Genomic DNA, 19,866 nt, shown 5'->3' with positions numbered 1-19,866 from the left:
GGAAAGGAGTCTAAACTGACCTGAGAAAATCAGATATGCACATGGTATAAATTAATACTGACTCAGTGTGGRGTCTGGTTATGAAAGAGAAGCACTTTTGACTGAGCTGCCACTACTTCTGCAGTGAACATCCTTGCCAGAAAGGGCAAAACAGGGGCCAGAGTACATACAGTTTGAACTCTGTATATCCAGGACAGTGCTGTATGAATTGTACACAAGATGCACTTGGCATGGGATTTATCTTCACCTAAGCTGATGTCTGTGTACATAGGTGACTGCATGTTATACTGTGGACTAGTATCAATTTCCTAAGTTTAGGCATATAGCATCATTGGAGGCATCAGGGGAACCATAATATCCATGTAGGGCTGAAGAAGATGACAGAACACAAATGAGAGACTTTCTGAAGAAGTAATTGGAAGCCAGAATGGATACCTTGTGGCATCTTAAGTGGTTCAACATAGCTGTGTTTGGATAACCAAATAAGACCCTAAATGTCTGCTTTAACATGATGCAAATGGGTTTTTGTTGACTAGATCTACACTGAGTGTAGTTGAAGCTTAGAAACATTTTGTCATCTGAATTTAGGTATTTTGATCAGGAGCAGAGAACCTATCCCTGAAATTATGTCAAGCTTACGGTATACACACTTGTCATTCATGTAGCATATGCATGGGAAATCCAATACGTTCTGCACTTAGATGCTCAAAGATTTTGCACCTCCTAGTCAGCCATACGTGCTCTACTCCTGGATATATTGAAAGCCAGGTTCCAAGTTTTTTGAATTGTTTTAGCTTTTTCTGGAAAAGGGGAATGTCTTGCTCTCAGTGATGTCMGACTGAATAGATAACAGTATTTTTACACAAATTAATATATATTTAAATTTATATAAACATTTCCATGTGGATGTCTTGCCTAACCCAGAGCATCTTAAGCAAATGATGCCAGACATTTATCCTCAGGCAAAATAATCCTACCCTTAGGCAGACATTTAGCTCATAGATTAAGATAGCTACATGTGGATGCCTAAGTGCAACAGTTTCCATCTGAGCAAGTTACAATTATAGTCAGTGAAGATCTGGGGTACAATCAGTATTTATATCATAGAAGCCTCCTATCTTTCAAGATACCTTAAGGAAAGTGAGTTCCATATATATGTACATATAAATAATATTCCATTTCTTATTTCTTTGCAGATGTATTTGTAACTGTGATATAAATTTGGCTTACCACTAGTCTTCTGAAATATTTGCAGAACAATCAGAATTTGTTTCATTGCCTGCCACGTGAAGAGGAAAACCATTTTTCAGTAGTAGCAGAAGCCCAGACTTTCCAGATACTTGCACAATAGCCAAATAAAGACTGCAGAGCACTTCCTTGAATGCAAAGCGTAAGGTGAGAGCAATGAGTTTAGATACTAGCTTAGTAAATTAGAAGGAACACAATCATAGCTTCAGAGAAGTGTCTTTGTAACAACATTCAAGAATTAGTAAGGACAAAATTGAATCTGATTTTTTACAATACAGAGATAAAAAAACCGAACAACATCTTCACAGTACTAGTTTCTGAGAGTAGCCAGAGCAATCTTCCAATCAAAAGTTAAAGTTCCTTTAGTTCAACCAAATGTCGCAGGATATGAACCCATTCAGCAAGTTAAACTACTTGCAAATGACTCTTGATGTTGCAGACTCTTTCTCTTAAACTCTTGTTTTTTTTAAAAAAAAATACATATGTGTGATTTTATCTAATATCCAATCAGGAAAACACATCAATAATTTTCCAGAAAGAGAGAGAAGGGAAATGATTTTTTTTTTTYCCAAGGTAGAATGGTATTGACTTATGACACAGTTTTAAGGTGCAGGATCTCTAAAGCTGAGCTGAGCTCTTTTGGGCGTGTATATGTCACCCATTCCTATGACAAAATATGTTTATTGACTCCAGACCAGAGTCCAGTTTTCCACATCAGAAAATTCATCTAAGCGCTTCAGACTCTGAACATTCAGAGGATGAATAAAAGGAGAATATAAATTCATTAATTTGACAACTATGGATAAATACTGAAATTTTGGTGAAAAAAGCTCATTGCAAATGTTTTGTTCACAAATATGGACATGGTTTATCGTTTACTATTCGTTACATTCAAGCTATAGGGTATATGTGAAATGGTGAAAATAAAGTGGAATATTTATTCCTAATACTTACATTTCCCAGGTTCAGTGGCAGTTAGAAAAAGAAAAAAAAAATTTTTTTTTGATGCCCTGAGTCTTCTGAGTCAGACAATCCCATATTCATTCAACTCTGCTACATCTCACTGATCTATTCACCATATAAAACACAAAAAAAAAAAAAAAAAAAAAAAAAGCTCTGTTGTTACAGCCAATACAGACTGGATTGGATTTAGTTGCTCGGTTGCCTGTTCCAGGCATAGACTAAGATCAGAAGCAAAGAAACCACTTTTGCATGATATGGCCCTTAAGCAACTAGGTCTTGTGGATACATTGGGTGGATTTCACCTGACCTGTTTTACGTGGATGCAATGAATGGTATCATACAAGTGGGGTTTTTTTCTGCTTTTCACTGTAAAGAAATGCAGAATTATTCCCCAATATTGTGCATTTCTAAAAGTAGGGAAGATGAATCCCCAATCTCTGYCCATACTAAGCAATGCTACCAGGAAAGGACTTGAAATTTGGCTTTTCTCCAAGTCCAAAAGAAGTTTGGTATCCCAGATGACAATGAGCAGGCTTCTCCTCCAAGAACAGAAACTCCTTTCAAAACTTTGCCAGAGATTGTTCTCTACACTGGCTCTGCTTTTAAGACAGCTTTCGAAGAGACAAAACATCTCTGCAGCTCACAAATAGGTTCACATTTCTTCCCACAGAGTCACAGAGCCACAGAATGGTTGAGGTTGGAAGGGACCTCTGGAGATCATCTGGTCCGACTCCCCTGCTCAAGCAGGGTCATCTAGAGGACATTGCATAAGATCACGTCCAGATGGGTTTTGAAACYTTTCCTAGYTTAAAGCCCTCCTTACCAGGCTGGCCAACCTGTCAGCAAAGACATACATGACTSTCTTAGTGTAGTGGATCTCATCACTCCCCATCAGTTGTCATTTTTTAAACAGAGTCCCATGGTCAYAGAAATCAAAAACCTATTGCCAACACCAACAGCACAATCAGTTATTAACTTGGAAAATCCACTTACTCTTCCTTCATGGCCTGCAGTTTTCAGCCATGCTGATTCTGAGTCCTCACTTAAACTTAAGGGTCTTCAGACAATAAAGTTACATTAAGAGCTTGTAGTACATACTGGAACAGAGATTGGGTCTTTTTTATTATTTTATTTCTTTTTTTTTTTCCTGGAGGCTGGTCTTGAAACTTCAACGTAATGGAGAAGAATTTTAACATTTTATTTTGGCATTATAGTGAACATTTTCCCTTTTCCAAAGGATAGGCTTCATTCTATGAGAATGATTTTTTCTAATAYGCAATATTTTTTGCAAAACAGGAGTTACTTTACTTACGGCAGAGTTAAACAGACATAAGGCTGCTCATCGTGTCAAAGAATGCACAGAAGTGTACACAGTTGATGACTTTTGGATGATTAAAAGCAATTGTTGTTCCAAAACTCTTTTTCAGCTAGAGGAAAGCCTCATTTTTTACTTTTCTTCAGAGCGCCTAGCCTTTTAAGAGAAGACAATGTCTRTTTCTGTGTGATACAAACTCAAAATCGTTCAACGAAATATTGGTATAGCAGAACAAAGGAAGGAAATCCTACTTTGCTATGTTTCGTATGAAGTCTCCCTCATGTAATGCAATATGAATAATATTTAATAATTTAACAGTATAATATAAATAATATAAAATTATCATATTTGTAGAAAATCTATTCATATTTTGCTGAAAATATGATCAATTGAACTTGTTTAGTAACTTAAATAAGGTTTCTTACCTGGACAGCAGACTAGAAAACAGTCATCAAAAGCTTTACTTGGATTCTGGAGAAGGTGGACTTTTGCCCTGATAAATACATAGCCCTTATTATTGTTTGCATATATTGCTTTCATATCTTACAGGACTACAGAGTTGTTTATTAACCAGGGACTTGGGTAAACCGATATTACCCTAATACAAGCAACTCTTGTTGCAGCCATGACACAGGCTCCTTCCATCCCAGCTGAATGCTCCAGCCCACAAGATCACCAGCATCCAGTCAAATAATATTCTTTTGCAGAGTTCTCAAAAAATGAATTAGTTGCTCCACAAAGATGTAGGTTCAACCAGAGTAAACCATACCATGTTTTATGTGAAAGGCATGTGATGAAAGGCAAGCTGTGGAGAGAAGTGAATTTACACCTTCCTTGTCCAGTCTATATGTCCTGACTGCTTAAATGCTGTCCACAGAGAAGTGTATCATTCTTCTCTCACTCCCATTTTTCAGTGATTTTCTTATAACAGGAGGAGCTTTTCTTGGTTCTTTGAAACAAGAGGCAAAGTACACCATGGAAGGAGGGTGAATTTCGTATGTCTTTTTTGTGACAAAGCTGTGAGTCTCATTTGCCTGGTCACATACCTTTACTGCTAATGTACTATGAAGCAATATGTGGGAGCTAGTTGTCTTATTTCTTGCTGAATCTGACAGAGGAACAGGYATCTCCAAAGCATGATTCATCCCAGCTAGCTGAACAAGGAACTTCTAACTCAGTTTGAACACCAAACAGGTGGAGAAGAGATAGGCAAAGTAGGAGGAAGCTTTGTCTAGGCTTGCACAAATGGAATTAGGAAAGTCAGACTCATCTGAGGTTGAAACTGATGAAGGAGGTAAAGGATAAGGAGGGTTTGTAAAGGTATCTTGACATCAGTAGGAAGATCCAAAAAATTGTAGGGCCACTGCTGAGTGGAGCAGGAAATTTTCAAACCCATTAGGACCTTTACCCCAGCCCTGAAAAAACTTAGCTTCTTTACTAGATTGTCATGAGAACCTTCAAAGTTGGGGGGGGGTGTTTGGTTGTGTGTTTTTTTTTTGTTTGTTTGTTTTTTGTTTGTTTGTTTTTTGAAAATACAGGTGCAATCTGACTGCTGGATCTCCTTTAGCCACGTATTTATTGACACCTTCAGGAAACTCTAGGCAGTCCAGAAAGGGCAGTCCAGGATGCACCTTTACAGGAACCAAAAACTTCTTTTCCAACAGGCTGTGTTTGTCCATACACCAAGAGCTCTTTTCCTTATACAGACTCTATCCCYTCACTGAGTTGGGAGTCAGATGGCTCTATAGTTTCTAGGATCCTATCTAGAGCCCTATTTGTAAACAGAAATTACATACACAGCCCACCTGTTCTCCAGTATATCTCAATTTGTTAAACTGTTGGCCAGCAGTTTTGCAGTTTCATTTTTGACTTSCTTCAGGACTCTCAGGTGACAACATATAATTCACAAGACTTGTGACTATCTTACTTGTCTYAACCTATTCTCAGGTGATGTAATTTTTTACTTTCAGTATGAGCCTGCTTTTCAAGATGATGAAATTATTAATTTTTTGGAACTCAATGTTTTCTTTTATATATGAGGTCTTGGGCTTTCCTCTTATTCTAGTTTTCCATTTATTACATGCCAATATTATTCCCTATGTTATCTGTTATCTTCTTAATATTCACACTAAATCATGTAGTTTTTTTTTTTTTTTTTTTTTTTTTTTTTTTTTTTTTTTTTTTTTTTTTTTTTTTTTTTTTTTTTGACCAGTTCAATTTCTCTCTACATTGTGACACATGTTTTATCAGGGCTTCTAAAGTAATGTATTTCTAACAGTCTCTGTGCAGCTTCTGGGCTTCTTCCTTTCTGTCCTTCACCTTTAAGGACTGGTTTGTTTGTTTTTTAATCATATCTCACTTTCACGTGGCTCTCTTCCTTCAATTGAAGATTTATGTGCTAAACTTACCTAATTTGCTTTGTTAACCACASCATTAAGAACAGTATTTTTGTCATCACAACTTAAGAGTAGCTTACCCAGTAACACCTCCGAAATTAAGTCCTGTGCAGCAGACATCTGCAATCCCATTTTTTGTGGTGGACAATCTCATACCATTAATGGACACTGCTGTCTCTAACTAGAGGCCCTGGTGACAAAGGACACAGAGAAGGCAGAATTACTGAMTGTCTTCTTTGCTTCAGTCTTCCCTGYTAAGGGCAGCCCTCATGAATCCTGCAACCTGGAGACAAGGGAGAAAGTCCAGAGAAGACTTTCCTTTGGTTGAGGAGGATAGGGTTAGAGATCTTCTGGGCAGACCYSACATCAACAAATCCATGGGACTGGATGGGATGCACCCATGGGTACTGAGGGAGCTGGTGGATGTTGTTGCCAAGCCACTCTCCATCATCTTTGAAAGGTCCTGGAGAACTGGAGAGGTGCCTGAGGACTGGAAGAAAGCCAATGTCACTCCAGTCTTCAAGAAGGGCAAGAAAGAGGACCCAGGAAACTTCAGACTGGTCAGCCTTGCCTAAATCCCTGGAAAGGTAATGGAACAGCTCATTCTTAAGTCATCTCTAAATATATGGAGGGAAAGAAAGTGGTCAGGAATAGCCAGCATGGATTCACCAAGGGAAAATCCTGCTTAACCAATCTGATAGCCTGTGATGRAATGACTGGCTGGGTAGATGAGGGCAGAGCAGTGGATGTTGTGTACCTTGAYTTCAGSAAGKCTTTTGCCACTGTCTCCCATAACATCCTTCTAGATAAGCTCAGGAWGTGTGGATTAGACGAGTGGACAGTGAGGTGGATTGAGAACTGGCTGAAAGGCAGAGCTCAGAGGGTCGTCATCAGTGGTGTGCAGTCCAGTTGGAGTCCTGTGGCTAGTGGCGTCCCCCAGGGCTCAGTACTGGGTCTCATCCTGTTCAACTTCTTCATCAACAAGCTGGATGAAGGGACAGAGTGCCTCCTCAGCAAGTTTGCCGATGATACGAAGCTGGGAGGAGTGGCTGATATACCAGAAGGCTTTGCTGCCGTCCAGAGAAACCTGGACAKGCTGGAGAGTTGGGTGGAGAGGAACCTCATGAGGTTCAATAGGGGCAAGTGCAGGGTCCTGCACCTCAGGAAAAATAACCCTAGGCACCAGTACAGGCTTGTGGCTGACCTTCTGGAGAGAAGCTCTGCAGAGAAAGACCCAGGTCTGCTGGTAGATGACAAGTTGATCATGAGCCAGCAATGTGCCCTTGTGGCCAAGAAAGCCATTGTTATCCTGGGGTGCATTAGGAAGACTGTTGCCAGCAGGTCAAGGGAGGTGATCCTGCCCTTCTACTCAGCCCTGGTGAGACCTCATCTCGAGGACTGTGTCCAGTTCTGGGCTCCCCAGCACAAGCGAGACAGGGAGCTACTGGAGAGAGTCCAGCGTAGGGCTGCGAGGATGATCAGAGGGCTGGAGCATCTGCCCTATGAGGAATGGCTGTGAGAGCTGGGCCTCTTCAGCCTGGGGAAAAGACTAAGGGGTGATCTTATCAATGTGTACAAGTATCTGAAGGAAAGGTGTCAAGGGGATGAGGCCAAACTGTTTTCAGTTGTCCCGTGTGACAGGACAAGAGGCAATGGGCAGAAATTGAAGCACAGGAAGTTCCACCGGAACGTGATGGGGAAATCTCTTCCCTGTGARAGTGACGGAGCACTGGAACAGGTTGCCCGGAGAGGCTGTGGAGTCTGCTTCTGTGGAGATAATCAAGGTCCGCCTGTATGCAACCCTATCTAACATGCTCTAGGTGACCCTGCTTAGTGGGGAGGTTGGACTAGATGATCTCCAGAGGTCCCTCCCAACCTTACTGATTCTATGATTCTGTGATTCTATGACCTTGCTCAAGTAGATATACCCTCAAAGACAATTGCTAGAGAGTTTAAATCTAGAGACTATTTTCCTCTAAACTACCTTCTGGAGCGAGCTACGGTCTCTCCCTTTGGAGTGTTATGCAAAGTTAAGAAGTCATCTCTTTAGGTTGATTTAAGGTTTCACATCTCCATCCATTGAAATCATTTCCTTTTATAAAAAGAAAAAGAGCATCCAGCTAACAATGCTTTCTGTCCAAGAGAACAAGTTTGTGTTTCAGTTTTTAGCTGGAAGACTTTTGGAGAAAAAAAAATGGCTGTGGGAGTAGTTGCTTGACTAAGGCTGTTTGGGTTTTTTAAGATTTTTGATCAACATCAAAATTTTTAGATCTTTTCCAACAGCATCTTTGCCAGTAAAGAAAGCTTCAGATAAATTAAACCAGACTGTAAACTCGACAGTCCACGTGCACAAACAAGTTACAAGTTCACAGTAAAAAGTTAATGACCACTTGTAACCCACAGWGCAGTGATTCAGGTGTCTGTGACCGCAGGCCAAGCTTAACATAGTACAGTGGTGGGGTCTTGGATGTTTTACCCAGAAAACGTTGTCGAGCTGTGAGAGAGCCAAAAAATTAAAGCCATGTAAGAYAGAAAAGAGAAACACAGATGAAAGTAAAATGGTGGCAACTGTATTTATTATGAACTCAAGGAATCAGAAAGAAAGAATATTGACACAAAAGAAGTACAGAACTATATGAAACAGAGTAAAAAATTGGAAGCTAAGCAAGTTGCCCAGCCAGCAGGAAAGGAAGGGTGTATGCAATAGGGCAGTGAGCATGCTCATGATCAGTCTGGAAGCATATTAGCTCTGACAATTATTAAGGATACCTAAGTTTCTTAGTTTCTAGAATTTTATTTTATGGTATTTTGGAGAATAATTTTTGTCTATCTGGAGAGAGGTGTCTAGGGACAGTACTGCTCAAAGGAGCAATGTTTCAGAACAGGAATAAATGAACAAATAACCAGATCACTTTAAAGGTATAACACAAAATGGCAGTAGATTATCATACTTTTGCTTGATAGCAGCATTAATTCATTTCAGAGATAAAGATTGGATTCACACTAGTATCTTTAGTGGAAATATAGTTATACAAAAAAAATCCCTTAATGCCTCCAGGGGAAGAATACATTTGGAAATGTTTCCTTTCTCTCCATCTCTCTCCCTCTCTCTCTCTTTTTTCTCATAGATTGCTTTTCTCATAAATAGATGTTACTTCCTACTTATCTCTTTCAAGAAGTCTTACTTAAATTTAAATTTTTTGAATATTAGATTCAGTAAATTGTTATTACTCTGCACAACAATGAGGTTCAGCATATATTACAGAGCTGGTAACAAATACTACTTAACTGGCTCTGCAGAAASAGCCAGAGATGGAGAGGAGCTATGCAACTGAGAGTTTGTCACAGAGAAGTGAATTTCAGCATGTTTGCTATTCTGGRGTGGCTGCAATTTGTGCTGTTCACCTTGGTAAATGCAGAGGGACCTACACCTCAGGGAGTGAGTATGACTTTACACTGACTGCAAACAAAGAGCAAGTTTCCTTGTTTCTAAAAAAAAGTTCTCATCTAAGTGTAAGCTAGCTGTCTGTAGTCAATAAATATGGACATATACTCTCATTCCCAATCTCTCTGCTTTGAACTGCTGCCAACATGGAAAGAAGCTAGTTTACCGTAGAAGTGCATTACAATTTTTTTTTTCCACTGCTGCCACAATGGAGAGCTGATCTCTGGTAATAACGGCCTCCAAATGGGTAAGGAGGATAACAGGGCTATCAAGAAGATRCTAAATAATTTTTTTAATCTGCTTCTTGGAAAATTGATGAAGAGGAATGGTTCCTCAGCTTACCAAATCAGAAAACTCCCTGGAAAATTTTCCAGGGTCTTGTGTCTGGATATTTCAGACAAGCAGTGCAGCCCACAGAGCTGCAACACTACAGCTCTTCTATGCATACAGTCCCAGTTAGTTGTAACTTATTGCCACCAGCCACTGTCTTTCTTCCATTACAACACTTGTCACAAATAGGCTAAATCAATTAATTTTTGACTGTTGGCATGCCCTACCCTGCACCTTCATGGTTACAGTTCAGAGACTATTTCCTTTTTCTGTTATCTTTAACCTGCAATCAACACTATCTCCAATGAGCATGTTCTCTGAGACCTCTCTTGATGAACTACCATTGGGCAAAAAAATGATAATAAAAGACATTATCTTTGAAATTTAGAACATTTATGGTTATCTGGATTAACTGAGGGCCTATTAATGTTAATAGTCACCTGTGGAACATGTCATGACTTGCAATAATCTTCTGTTTAGTCTAAATGTACAAGAAGTACAAGAGGGAGGCAAAGTGAGTGCTGTGCAAGAAAGCATTATGTTCCTCAAAGGCAGATTAGAGGATAATAATACATGCCTAGGATGGTGTCCTCCTTTTACTGTAACAAATCTGTCCCTTTTCTCAGTTGGTCATTTTTCAAGACACTAGTTGCTTTGAGTGATTGAGCTACATGGTTTGAACTGGACATCTCATGACACTGACTCTATTCTCCAACTCTCATTTCAGTTGTTCAACCAATTTTTATTCATGAGAGCAGCAAACACTGCTGAAATGGTGATATTTAGCTGACTTCATTTAGTATTGGCTCACCTGAAATTATAGGTGATATTCAGCTTGATGATTAAGGCAGCTAATTCCATGTCTACATGYAAGCAAGACTTTGGGAAATTGCCTTTAGAGTCAGTAGAGAAAGAAATGTCATTCACTTGCCTGAAGACAGACATCTATTGCCATTTGAGGTGCCATGTCACATCTTCCTGTGTCTTCAGCAGCTACTTCAGGAGGGYGTGAGACTCCCATAAGTCCTATCTTACCTGTCAGCATTATGCAGATATATCGCATTTTCCTAGGACAGCTCAGATTAAATCAGGYTTTTAAATATGAGCAGGAGAATCTAGCTGTTGACTCCCATTCTTYAAGTCAAGCTATCTTAATCGATGTTTAAATACAAGCATTTACTTATCGCATCCAGTAAGTAATCTGCATTTCACCCYAGAATGCCTAAATATAACTCACAACCAGACTTCCAAAAAGAAGACTTTTATTTCTTAGTTCACAATTTCATTTCTACCAATAGTTTTTGAATTTGTATAAAATTTACAGTTTGCATTAATATTCTTCCTAGTAAAACAGATCTATGGATTTACTAAGAAAAGTGAATACACAAGTGAAACAAACACTGAAATAAATTCATGCTTCTTTAGTCCAGGCAAAAGGCAAGAAAACTGGAACATATGATAGGTCTGGATTTTTGCAAAATTAATTCTCAGCAGGAGATGACCTTTGAGGTACTTTAAAGAGTATTTCTTTCACATGCATGGTTTTAAAGAAGGYTGAAATATATATTTTTTATTCCTCTCTCCTTTTGTGTCCTCTATGATTCGTTATCAAGGTATTAATCTCTTCTTGATCCTGTGGAAGAGCTTCATAGAGAGGGTAATGGGTTTGGAGTGCTGACAGAACGTATGCCCAACCATCTGTCATCAAGGCCTGGACTGAAGAATGGGTACAGCTTCCCCAAAAAATTAAGAGAGGTAGACCCAAGAAGGCACTTYTCTTCAACATTATAGAATGAAAGCCTGTTCTCTTCCTGGTCCAAGGAAACACCAACCACAGTGCAGTGATTCGAGTTTCTTACATCTGCCCCAGCAGTTAGACTGTATTTGCCCTCAGAAAAACGCAAACTGAAGATTCCCTCTGAAGATGACTTCAAATTACTGCTCTTCAATGAATTCCTAATCTCCTCACTTACCACCCCCAGCTCCCACTCCAATTTGTCCCCCACCTCCACTTCCCAGTAATGGATTTCATCTGAAAACCCTTCACTAGCTACTACAATCAATTTTGGTGTGACTTCTTTATGAATGGAAGACTTGACTCTATTTTTCTCCTTAATGATGAGTTTTGGATCTTTGCAGTTCTCATCCAGGGTGATATTAACTTTAGAAAGAAAGGAAAAAAGGGTGAAAAAAGCAAAAAAAATCACACAAAGCACCAAGTCATTTCTGATTCTCATGAAAATAAAGAACAGTAATCTCAAAGGAAGTGTATAAAGGAAAGAAACCGTAAAATAAAAAATTAAATAGGAACATGTAAWGTGTGACTCTGTGGGACAAAAATTCAGTAGGGAAAATAATTTCAAGACACAGAAAGGAAAGAGGAAGTTCTGAAGCTATAATATTCTCAATTAATTACCATTAGGCAGAGTATGCTATTTCTCTAATTCCACAGTGGCATTATGAAATCATCTTTACTCAAGTTGGAGGTCCTGTCCTGTTAATACCTAGATACCTATTACCTTTTCTATGGCAAAATATCAGCAAAGYCAGGTCTTAACATTCTCTTTGCTAGAAATTCTAGAAATTTTCTCTCAGGTGAAAATAATATTTCCAAATACCCCAAGGCTTTAGCAACAATTCCTTTTTGTCTCTGCAGTCAAACCCCATCAGGTTTTATCATTTTCTATATGTCGGATAGATATTTTTCMTCATTTCAGAATATGGATTATCAGAAATGGTTTAACACAAATTGTTCCCAGGAAAGAAAGAACATGAGGTTAATGGTAGGCAAGACTTGGCTTACCTGCCTTACTACGAGCTATCCTGAATTCTATAAGAAAAGAAATTAATAATTAATTGAAACAGTAGTTACTATACCGTATTTTGCTACGATATTGTGTTACAGAGGTTCAGATTTCAACTTACCCAATTCATTCCTGGCTTTTTCTGAAATATAAAGAAATTCATTTTATCCCCATGCACAGCAAGACTCATTTGTAGGAGATCTGAGCTAATGTGATATTACCAATACTATATTATTCAAGCATGACCTGGCTTAAGGACTCGGGAAAAGATATGTTCAGCTTAACTTTGAAGTGGTTATATAAATCCAAGCTGGTTACCTGGGCTTCCTAGATAGTCAGGAGAAAGAGACTGGCACAGCAAAAGGTGATTCTTCTCAATGTTTCAGTCACCTATCTGAAACTACTCCTGGATGCCTTGGTCTCTCAGTGATGGAGCCAAGGATACTGGCTTAGCCTTGATTGTCAGCATTTAGATTACTAGTCAGATAAGGTGAATTGCACCTAGGGACATACAAGAGGTGTAGCTATGCTTCCAAAATCAAAACCAAAAAACTCCGAACTCCCACTTCTTTTCAAAAATGGGAAGMTGTTAAAAGGAAAATTTGCTTTCTAGCTATGTACAGCAAAAATTGAACCCTTGAAGGATAGAAATGATGTTCCTTACTATGGCAACAGACATTATGGACACTTAGATTGGGTCAGATAAACTTTCTTTCAGCAAGAGTGGAGTATAAGAATGAGGAAGAGCGAAGGGCTGCAGCAGTCTCCTAATGGTGGCACCGTTCAGTTTCAAAATGTTATTTCTGATCACACAMAMAMAARRRRGGATTTTTAAGGRCCTCCAAGTTTAAATTAATTTTCTTACCAATTTTACTCTCTGCTTCCTGAATTTCTACAAAGAAACAGAATGAAATTGCCTGTGAAAAGTTAGGATGAGCAAAGAAGATGAATTATGCTACAATCATTATACATTACATGATTTATTTTATAATGTTTTTCTAGAAAAAATTTCATGTTTATCCATAAATAAATATAAATATACATTATATAAGTTTACTCTTATATTAAATAACATATTAGATAAATTATTCCTGAACTAAAGAAACGAAAATAAAATGAACCAACAAATGAAAACATCAGAAATAATCAAGATGTGATTTAGAACAAATAGTTCCCAAGGGTACTTAGAATTCAGGGAGCRTCACAGGGAAGAATAATAAAACCTCCCTCAGTTTCACAAAGCTTGAGAAGATTTTGTCTCTTGTACAGAATAAAAACTAAATGTTTCCAGTGCAAATGATAGCTAAGATTAACAGAAGCAACAATACAGTAAAAGGTGAAGATCCTATTATCCAGATTCATCCTACCAAATAGTAAAACCTTAATTCAGTAATCTCCACATCAAACCACTGATTTTCAGCAAATAYGGTCTCATCACCTTGATTTCTAGGTGATATTCACAGAAAAACAAACCCTAACTGTTGTAAGGGTACGATAATTTCATCATGTTCCTCCTTATTTATTTAAATGCTGTGTAGGGGTATATCTGTGAAGATCTAATACATGCACAGATTTATTGTTTAATGCTACTTTATTTGCCATTTAAACTCACATTTTACAGCAGTATTTTCACTAATAATATCTTTTAGACAAAAAAATTATGAAACTAAGGAAAATAGGACTTTCAGAGATCTAAGGATTTCTTTTAGGTCATCTTTCTCAATGCCAACTACCTAAAYTTAAGTAACTATCTCTAAATCACTATCCTTCAAAAACCAGCTATCTAATCCACTTCTAGAAGAAGTCTTAAGATATGTTTAATGTTTATGCTTTAATRTTTAATACATCCTTAAACATTTGCTATAATAGAGATTTCACATTCGACCAAAGAATCTATTTAACTTGCCATCCTGACAGATTTTTACTTAGTGTTTATCTTAGCCTTTCTCTCTACTATTCGTCCAGTTCTTTTTGGACATAAAAGAAGGTTTATTCTCATCCCACTCGCAGCAGCAACTGATACTTTTTAAATGATGTGACATGTTTGGATGCAAACCTCCTCTTTTTTTCCTTCCTTATCTAGTCACATATAACCATCATCCTTTTTACGACTCTTAGATTCACTATGGGACACAGCTACTTCCAGTTATTTTTGAGAACTCATCTTTTCCCTAGTCTTTGGCTGATAATTTCACACTTTACTGGACACACAACCTCGGGAGGTAAAAGAGATACTTCTTCATCCTGCCCTGCTTTTTTTTCCCTGTCATTTTCCTCATGAAAACTAGTAGAAGCAAACACTTATAAATATTTCATCAGTAATTGCCCTTGTATATTTTCTTTTACGTATTCTTTTTAATTCTGTAATCAGCTGCTTTAGCTGCTACTTCATTCYGATATGCAATAAATAACATGCTCCACGTAAATTCTTCCAGCAGTGGAAAAATCACTTTTTATCTCTCTCTCTGTTTATATACATTTATATGTTCCATATACATATAATACAACTCTTCAATTACCTTTTCTATTGCAGTAGGGGAGATAATCTTCACACACACACACACACACACACAAAAAAAAAAAAGAGAGAGATTTTTCTAACTCAAATATTCAAAATTGTACAAAAAACACTCTTTTCTTAGAGTGGTCACCTGTTAACCATCTTTTAAGATAGGACTAAAAGTGTGGTATGTAGTACAAAGTGCAGAGTAAGAAAAAATATGGCACTTTACCCTTCTGTGACTTGTTCTGCTCTTCAGCTGAAAAACAAAGCAATGGAAAACAGAAATAGTAGACAACGCTATGTTCTCAAGACCGAAACTCACAAAATAACAAAATATAATTGAGAATTTCAGTGTTAAAGAATGTGTTCATATAGGGAAATTAGGATTAACATTAAATTCAGCATAAAATTTAAGGTTAGGCACACAAGTAAGCCTTCAAAATAGATAAGATATATTGTCCTATGGAGATATGTATCTTCCTCCATTTAATTTGGAGGAAGTCTAGACGATTAGCTAAGACTATATACGTAACTTCCACTGGCTAAAACTAGGTGACATTAATGGTATCTGGAACTATTTTCTTTCATGTARTTGAAACTACTAGTTTCAGAATAGAAGGACCTTTCCAGTATGGGCTCTCTGTTGTGATACTGTAATTTTTGGACTTACAAAGACTTCTTCTAACCAAAGGATACTCAAAATCAACRTAACAAAGATGAGTCAAAATATGGTCTTACCCAGTTGATCTTTGAGCTGTRTTATTTCTGAAAGAAATTATATAGTAAAAGAGCAATTCCTCTTTAATCTGTATTTTAAAAAAATGTCAGCTTTTTATTTCAATGTCAACATTTCAAATTTATTATCTGTTATTATCTGTTTCAATCTATCATTTATCTGTCTTAAAGATGGCTTTACAGCAGGTATAACTGATGCTTTTCCATGGTACTCTAAGGCCTATAAGAAAAGTTTTAGAACAGTTAACTGCCTTTACTACACCTCTGTCACTCTTTACATGCACAGAATGTTTTCTCTTTGAAGTAAAAGCAGTCTTTGTGTTTTGTGTTTGCCCAATGTAGTCCTAACCAATGATGAGGCTTGTAAGTCTTCATAAGGAGATCAAAAGACTAATTCTTTTTAAGAATTAAGATTTTTATTCTTTTATTATTATCCATCTGAAATTCAGCTCGGGCCATGATCCTAAATCAAGAACATATTAATTTTCCTGAATTAACTGACTGAACAATTTTCAAGCTCACCTACTGAGCAAAAAATATGCGCCATAGATCAAATTTATTCATGGGATGAGGTGTCTCCTTTGCAGAAGACTTTTTTTTTTTTAATGGYCAACATAAAAAGTGTTTCAGTACAAAATATATTTTTTTGCAAAAACAAAGTAACTACTGTTATTTCCTAAGTTCAGCTTTTATCCATTTGTAAAGAATTAGAAAGATTTATTGTTTGAAACTACTGGAAAAGGCTACTTTACTTACCTTTTTCAATTTCACATTTTGCATTTTCTGTGAAGAGAGGGAAATATATTATAATCCTAAAGATAGTTCTTAAAGCACTACCATTCAATTTTAAAGGCTATGTGGAAATGATTAAATTACCACAAGCTGCTTATATCTATGTATATATTTTTTCCAGGATTTATATTTTTCTTAATTTTTACATGAAGTATATTTCAAAATATGATCAGCACTTTCCTGGTTCCAAATTTAACAGACAATGGGCTCAAAACCAAAGTTGTATATTGAATGGAAAATTAACGGTTTTATTTAAATGCAAAGGAAATAGATTTCCAAAGTAAGTTCCAAAGTCATACTTTGTGGATGACTTGTTATATCTTAAGTTTTATTTCACATGTAATAGTGAACCTCTGTTGGACAGCTACTAAATTTTGCAAAATGCATTACAAGTGTTTTAGGGATGACTGAGAGTAAATGCTAATGCAAGTCAACAGATTTGTTCCCAGATACTTAAAATTTTATTCTCAAAAGATTTTCATTTGTATGCAAATTTCTGAGCTATTTCCTGGGTGGCAGCTTACTCCACAGAGTATGGCAAAGGAGTGTTTTCTTTCCTATAGAATGTCTATGCTTAAAACAATAGATAGCATAAAATGCCTTTGATTAGCTTTATTCTGCACCACTTGTGTGTGTTTGAAGTCCTAAAATAAAAATCTCACAGTGAATCACAAATCTCAATCGTGAAGCAAGGCWATTAGCATAGTGAAGGTCAGCAACTAATTTCAGTATTCTCCCAAAACATGTAGGATAAGAAAGAAAAAAAAACAACATATCATGTGGCATTTTTCAAGTGGGAAACTTTTAGATTCTTCAGAAGAAGATTATAAGAGGTATCTTTAGCCCAGGGGGCTTAATCTCTCTATATTTCTTCTGTAGTCATTAGATAAATGTTCCATAACAAAGGCTTTTTGCCACCTCTTTCAATGTATACAGCCAAAAGAGCCTAATTTAAGTGAGGCACAGGAATTTCCTCATTTCTTAACAAAGATTGAAATCTCCAGTGGGCCAAACTTTCTCCATGCTGACTGTGCATACAGCAACTTCCTTCCCAGAGAGGTATCTTACCTGGAGCCTAAATTCAGTAGGATGAACCAAAGGACAAAACAATTATGTCATTGAGTAACTTCAGGAATATAACTAATCAGCCCCATGGTTTATACATTGCAATGGGCTATCACTGTTTATATTGCTGCACATATCTTTCAAAATGATGAAATGTGGTATTTACTATGACTTACCTGCACGAGTAGTTGTCTTACTGTTCTCTGAGACAGAAAGACAAAGGAAGAAGGGAAGGCAGGGAAGGAGGGAGAGAGGGAAGAGAGAAACAAAAGATGTTATTTTGCTTTCTTGTGTGCTTGTAGGTTTTTGAACAAAACTTTTCATACTTCACTGTGGTCATGGGTCATGTTTGGTAAATAATAATTTATTTTCAAAATACCTTGATTTATATATACTTATATTTACCTTTAACATCAYGAGAAATCACACAGAACTTAATGACTCAATCTATTGACATTGAAAGCAGAGAAAATTCAGACTTAGTATGCTCATTTGGCATAAATTATATGTGTTGTAGAATCATATTAATTAGAAACTAGCATATAAAGCAATAAAAGGACTTGCAAAGAAATAAATGAAGCTAATGGTATATTTGGATACATCCAAATGTTTCAATTATTTTCTAGAATTAGTTTATTTCAATAATGAGGTTAAATTGCAACAATATTTTCACCATAGTAATGCCTCAAATCATATTGTACAGCATTATACCCCAAAATAGTGAAGTAGTTAGGAGATTCTTAAAAATTAAAATGTAAGGTAAACAAAGAAAAAAGACAGGGCTGAAGAATCACAGGGGTGATTGTTCATAACCCTGGACCTTTCCAGATAATTCTGGACATACTGATGTTATCTTTCAGCCAGACTGTGTTAAGTACTCACTGTAGCATTAAGAGTGGAACTTACTTCTGAGTTTATATGTTGCAGCAATAACCAGTAATATGCTCAAGAGCAGGATCACGACAAAAGCAGCCAGCCAAGGGGAGGTGGCAGGAAAGAAAACATCTGCAAATTATTTCACACGACCAGTTATAAGTTTCACTGAAAAATCAAGTTTAGGTATGTCCTCAGATTCACATGGGTAAGAAACAACCGTTTCCACAGCCACTGGGGAGAGTGGTAGTGATCAGCATCTCTGTCCATCTTTGATGTCCAGTTTCAAAAAGCAGATGGCCAATTTCAACAAAGTGCAACCTCAGTGCAAGACTGTAAAGAGCCTTGAGTATGTCAGGATGCAGACAAGAAATTTTCATTACTCTGTTTCCCATCTTTCGAAAATAACAGTACAATTACAAATTTTGATGAGATCTAGATGTCCTCAAAAGTTGTATGCTCRTGCTCAACTGAAAGTTGATAACAAAGCTAAAGATATAGTAGCTATTTTTACTTGGGCTGGATAAATATACAGCTGCATGTCACAAGCACATTTTCATTTTATTGGGAAGCACTGAGGTTAACATTTTCCAAAAGAAGCTGGTAATCTCTGGCACCCTTTGTCAGCGATGGGCAATTTACAGTAGTACATTCTGAATCATACTCACCTGCAATGACAACTGAAGACTCTGTTGATGTTTTCAGAAGTTTATCAATTATTTTGCAAGACACAGAATTTCCAGACCCTGGTTTTAGAAGGAGGAAGCTGCTGGCATTAGCACTGTTGGTGCCAGTGTTGAGTGGTGTTCCAGTGAAATTTTCTCCTTTACTATCTGTCCACAACACCTGAACTTCAGAAAACAACCTCTCAGAGGAGCATTTGAGTCTGATACCATTATCCTCATAATCATCCAAGACAATGAGCGGATTGTGGCCACGACCTACAGAAGTGAGGGATGTATAGGTGAGCTGTGCTCAGTGCGCTTAGTGGTTTTAAAACCTGAGAGGAACATGTGTGCAAGAAATTTCACAATTATAGTGCCTGTCAGTATTTTCCCATGGTAACTACAACTTTCATTCTATGACATTAATAAGCCCTCCCAAAGCTTTAGGCAGGAGCAGCACTCAGTCTGTGTATGACAGATCTGAGGATGAAGAAAAGCCCACAGATGCATTTGAAACACACATCACTAAGAACCACTCTTATTTTCAAGTGACCAGAGTCTAGCACTACCATGAACCTGTAAGCCAAAATTATTTTTTCAACTCCTTTTCTCATGCTGAATATACAAGATTGTCTGGAGTATAATTATCTCACCAAATTTGAGCCATCTGAAAGAGAAGGATCTCATTTAAGGCAAGCATATCCTTCCAGAGGGAAAAAAAGGGGGGGGGGA

The 19,866-nt window shown here is 37.3% G+C and overlaps 1 protein-coding gene across 1 annotated transcript in view; it reads right to left on the bottom strand.

Moving 5' to 3' along the window:
- Positions 1 to 11,343: 11,343 nt before the first annotated feature.
- LOC146590973 (butyrophilin subfamily 3 member A3-like) overlaps positions 11,344 to 19,866 on the bottom strand; it is an 8,928-nt gene continuing 405 nt past the window's right edge. The window contains exons 2-10 of the mRNA XM_085313694.1: positions 19,138 to 19,410; positions 18,503 to 18,601; positions 17,773 to 17,799; positions 16,496 to 16,522; positions 15,234 to 15,260; positions 13,367 to 13,393; positions 12,623 to 12,643; positions 12,501 to 12,527; positions 11,344 to 11,858 (exon numbers count right to left, since the gene is read on the bottom strand). Coding sequence (XP_085169820.1) covers positions 11,344 to 11,858; positions 12,501 to 12,527; positions 12,623 to 12,643; positions 13,367 to 13,393; positions 15,234 to 15,260; positions 16,496 to 16,522; positions 17,773 to 17,799; positions 18,503 to 18,601; positions 19,138 to 19,410 — 1,043 coding nt within the window. The remainder of the gene's footprint in view (positions 11,859 to 12,500; positions 12,528 to 12,622; positions 12,644 to 13,366; positions 13,394 to 15,233; positions 15,261 to 16,495; positions 16,523 to 17,772; positions 17,800 to 18,502; positions 18,602 to 19,137; positions 19,411 to 19,866) is intronic.

Source organism: Rhea americana, unplaced genomic scaffold, assembly GCF_003343005.1.
Source record: "Rhea americana isolate MKP2758 unplaced genomic scaffold, rheAme1 scaffold_393, whole genome shotgun sequence".
NCBI lineage: Eukaryota > Metazoa > Chordata > Aves > Rheiformes > Rheidae > Rhea > Rhea americana.
Note: the sequence above shows the minus strand (reverse complement) of the source record. Positions and strands in the feature narration are given on the sequence as shown.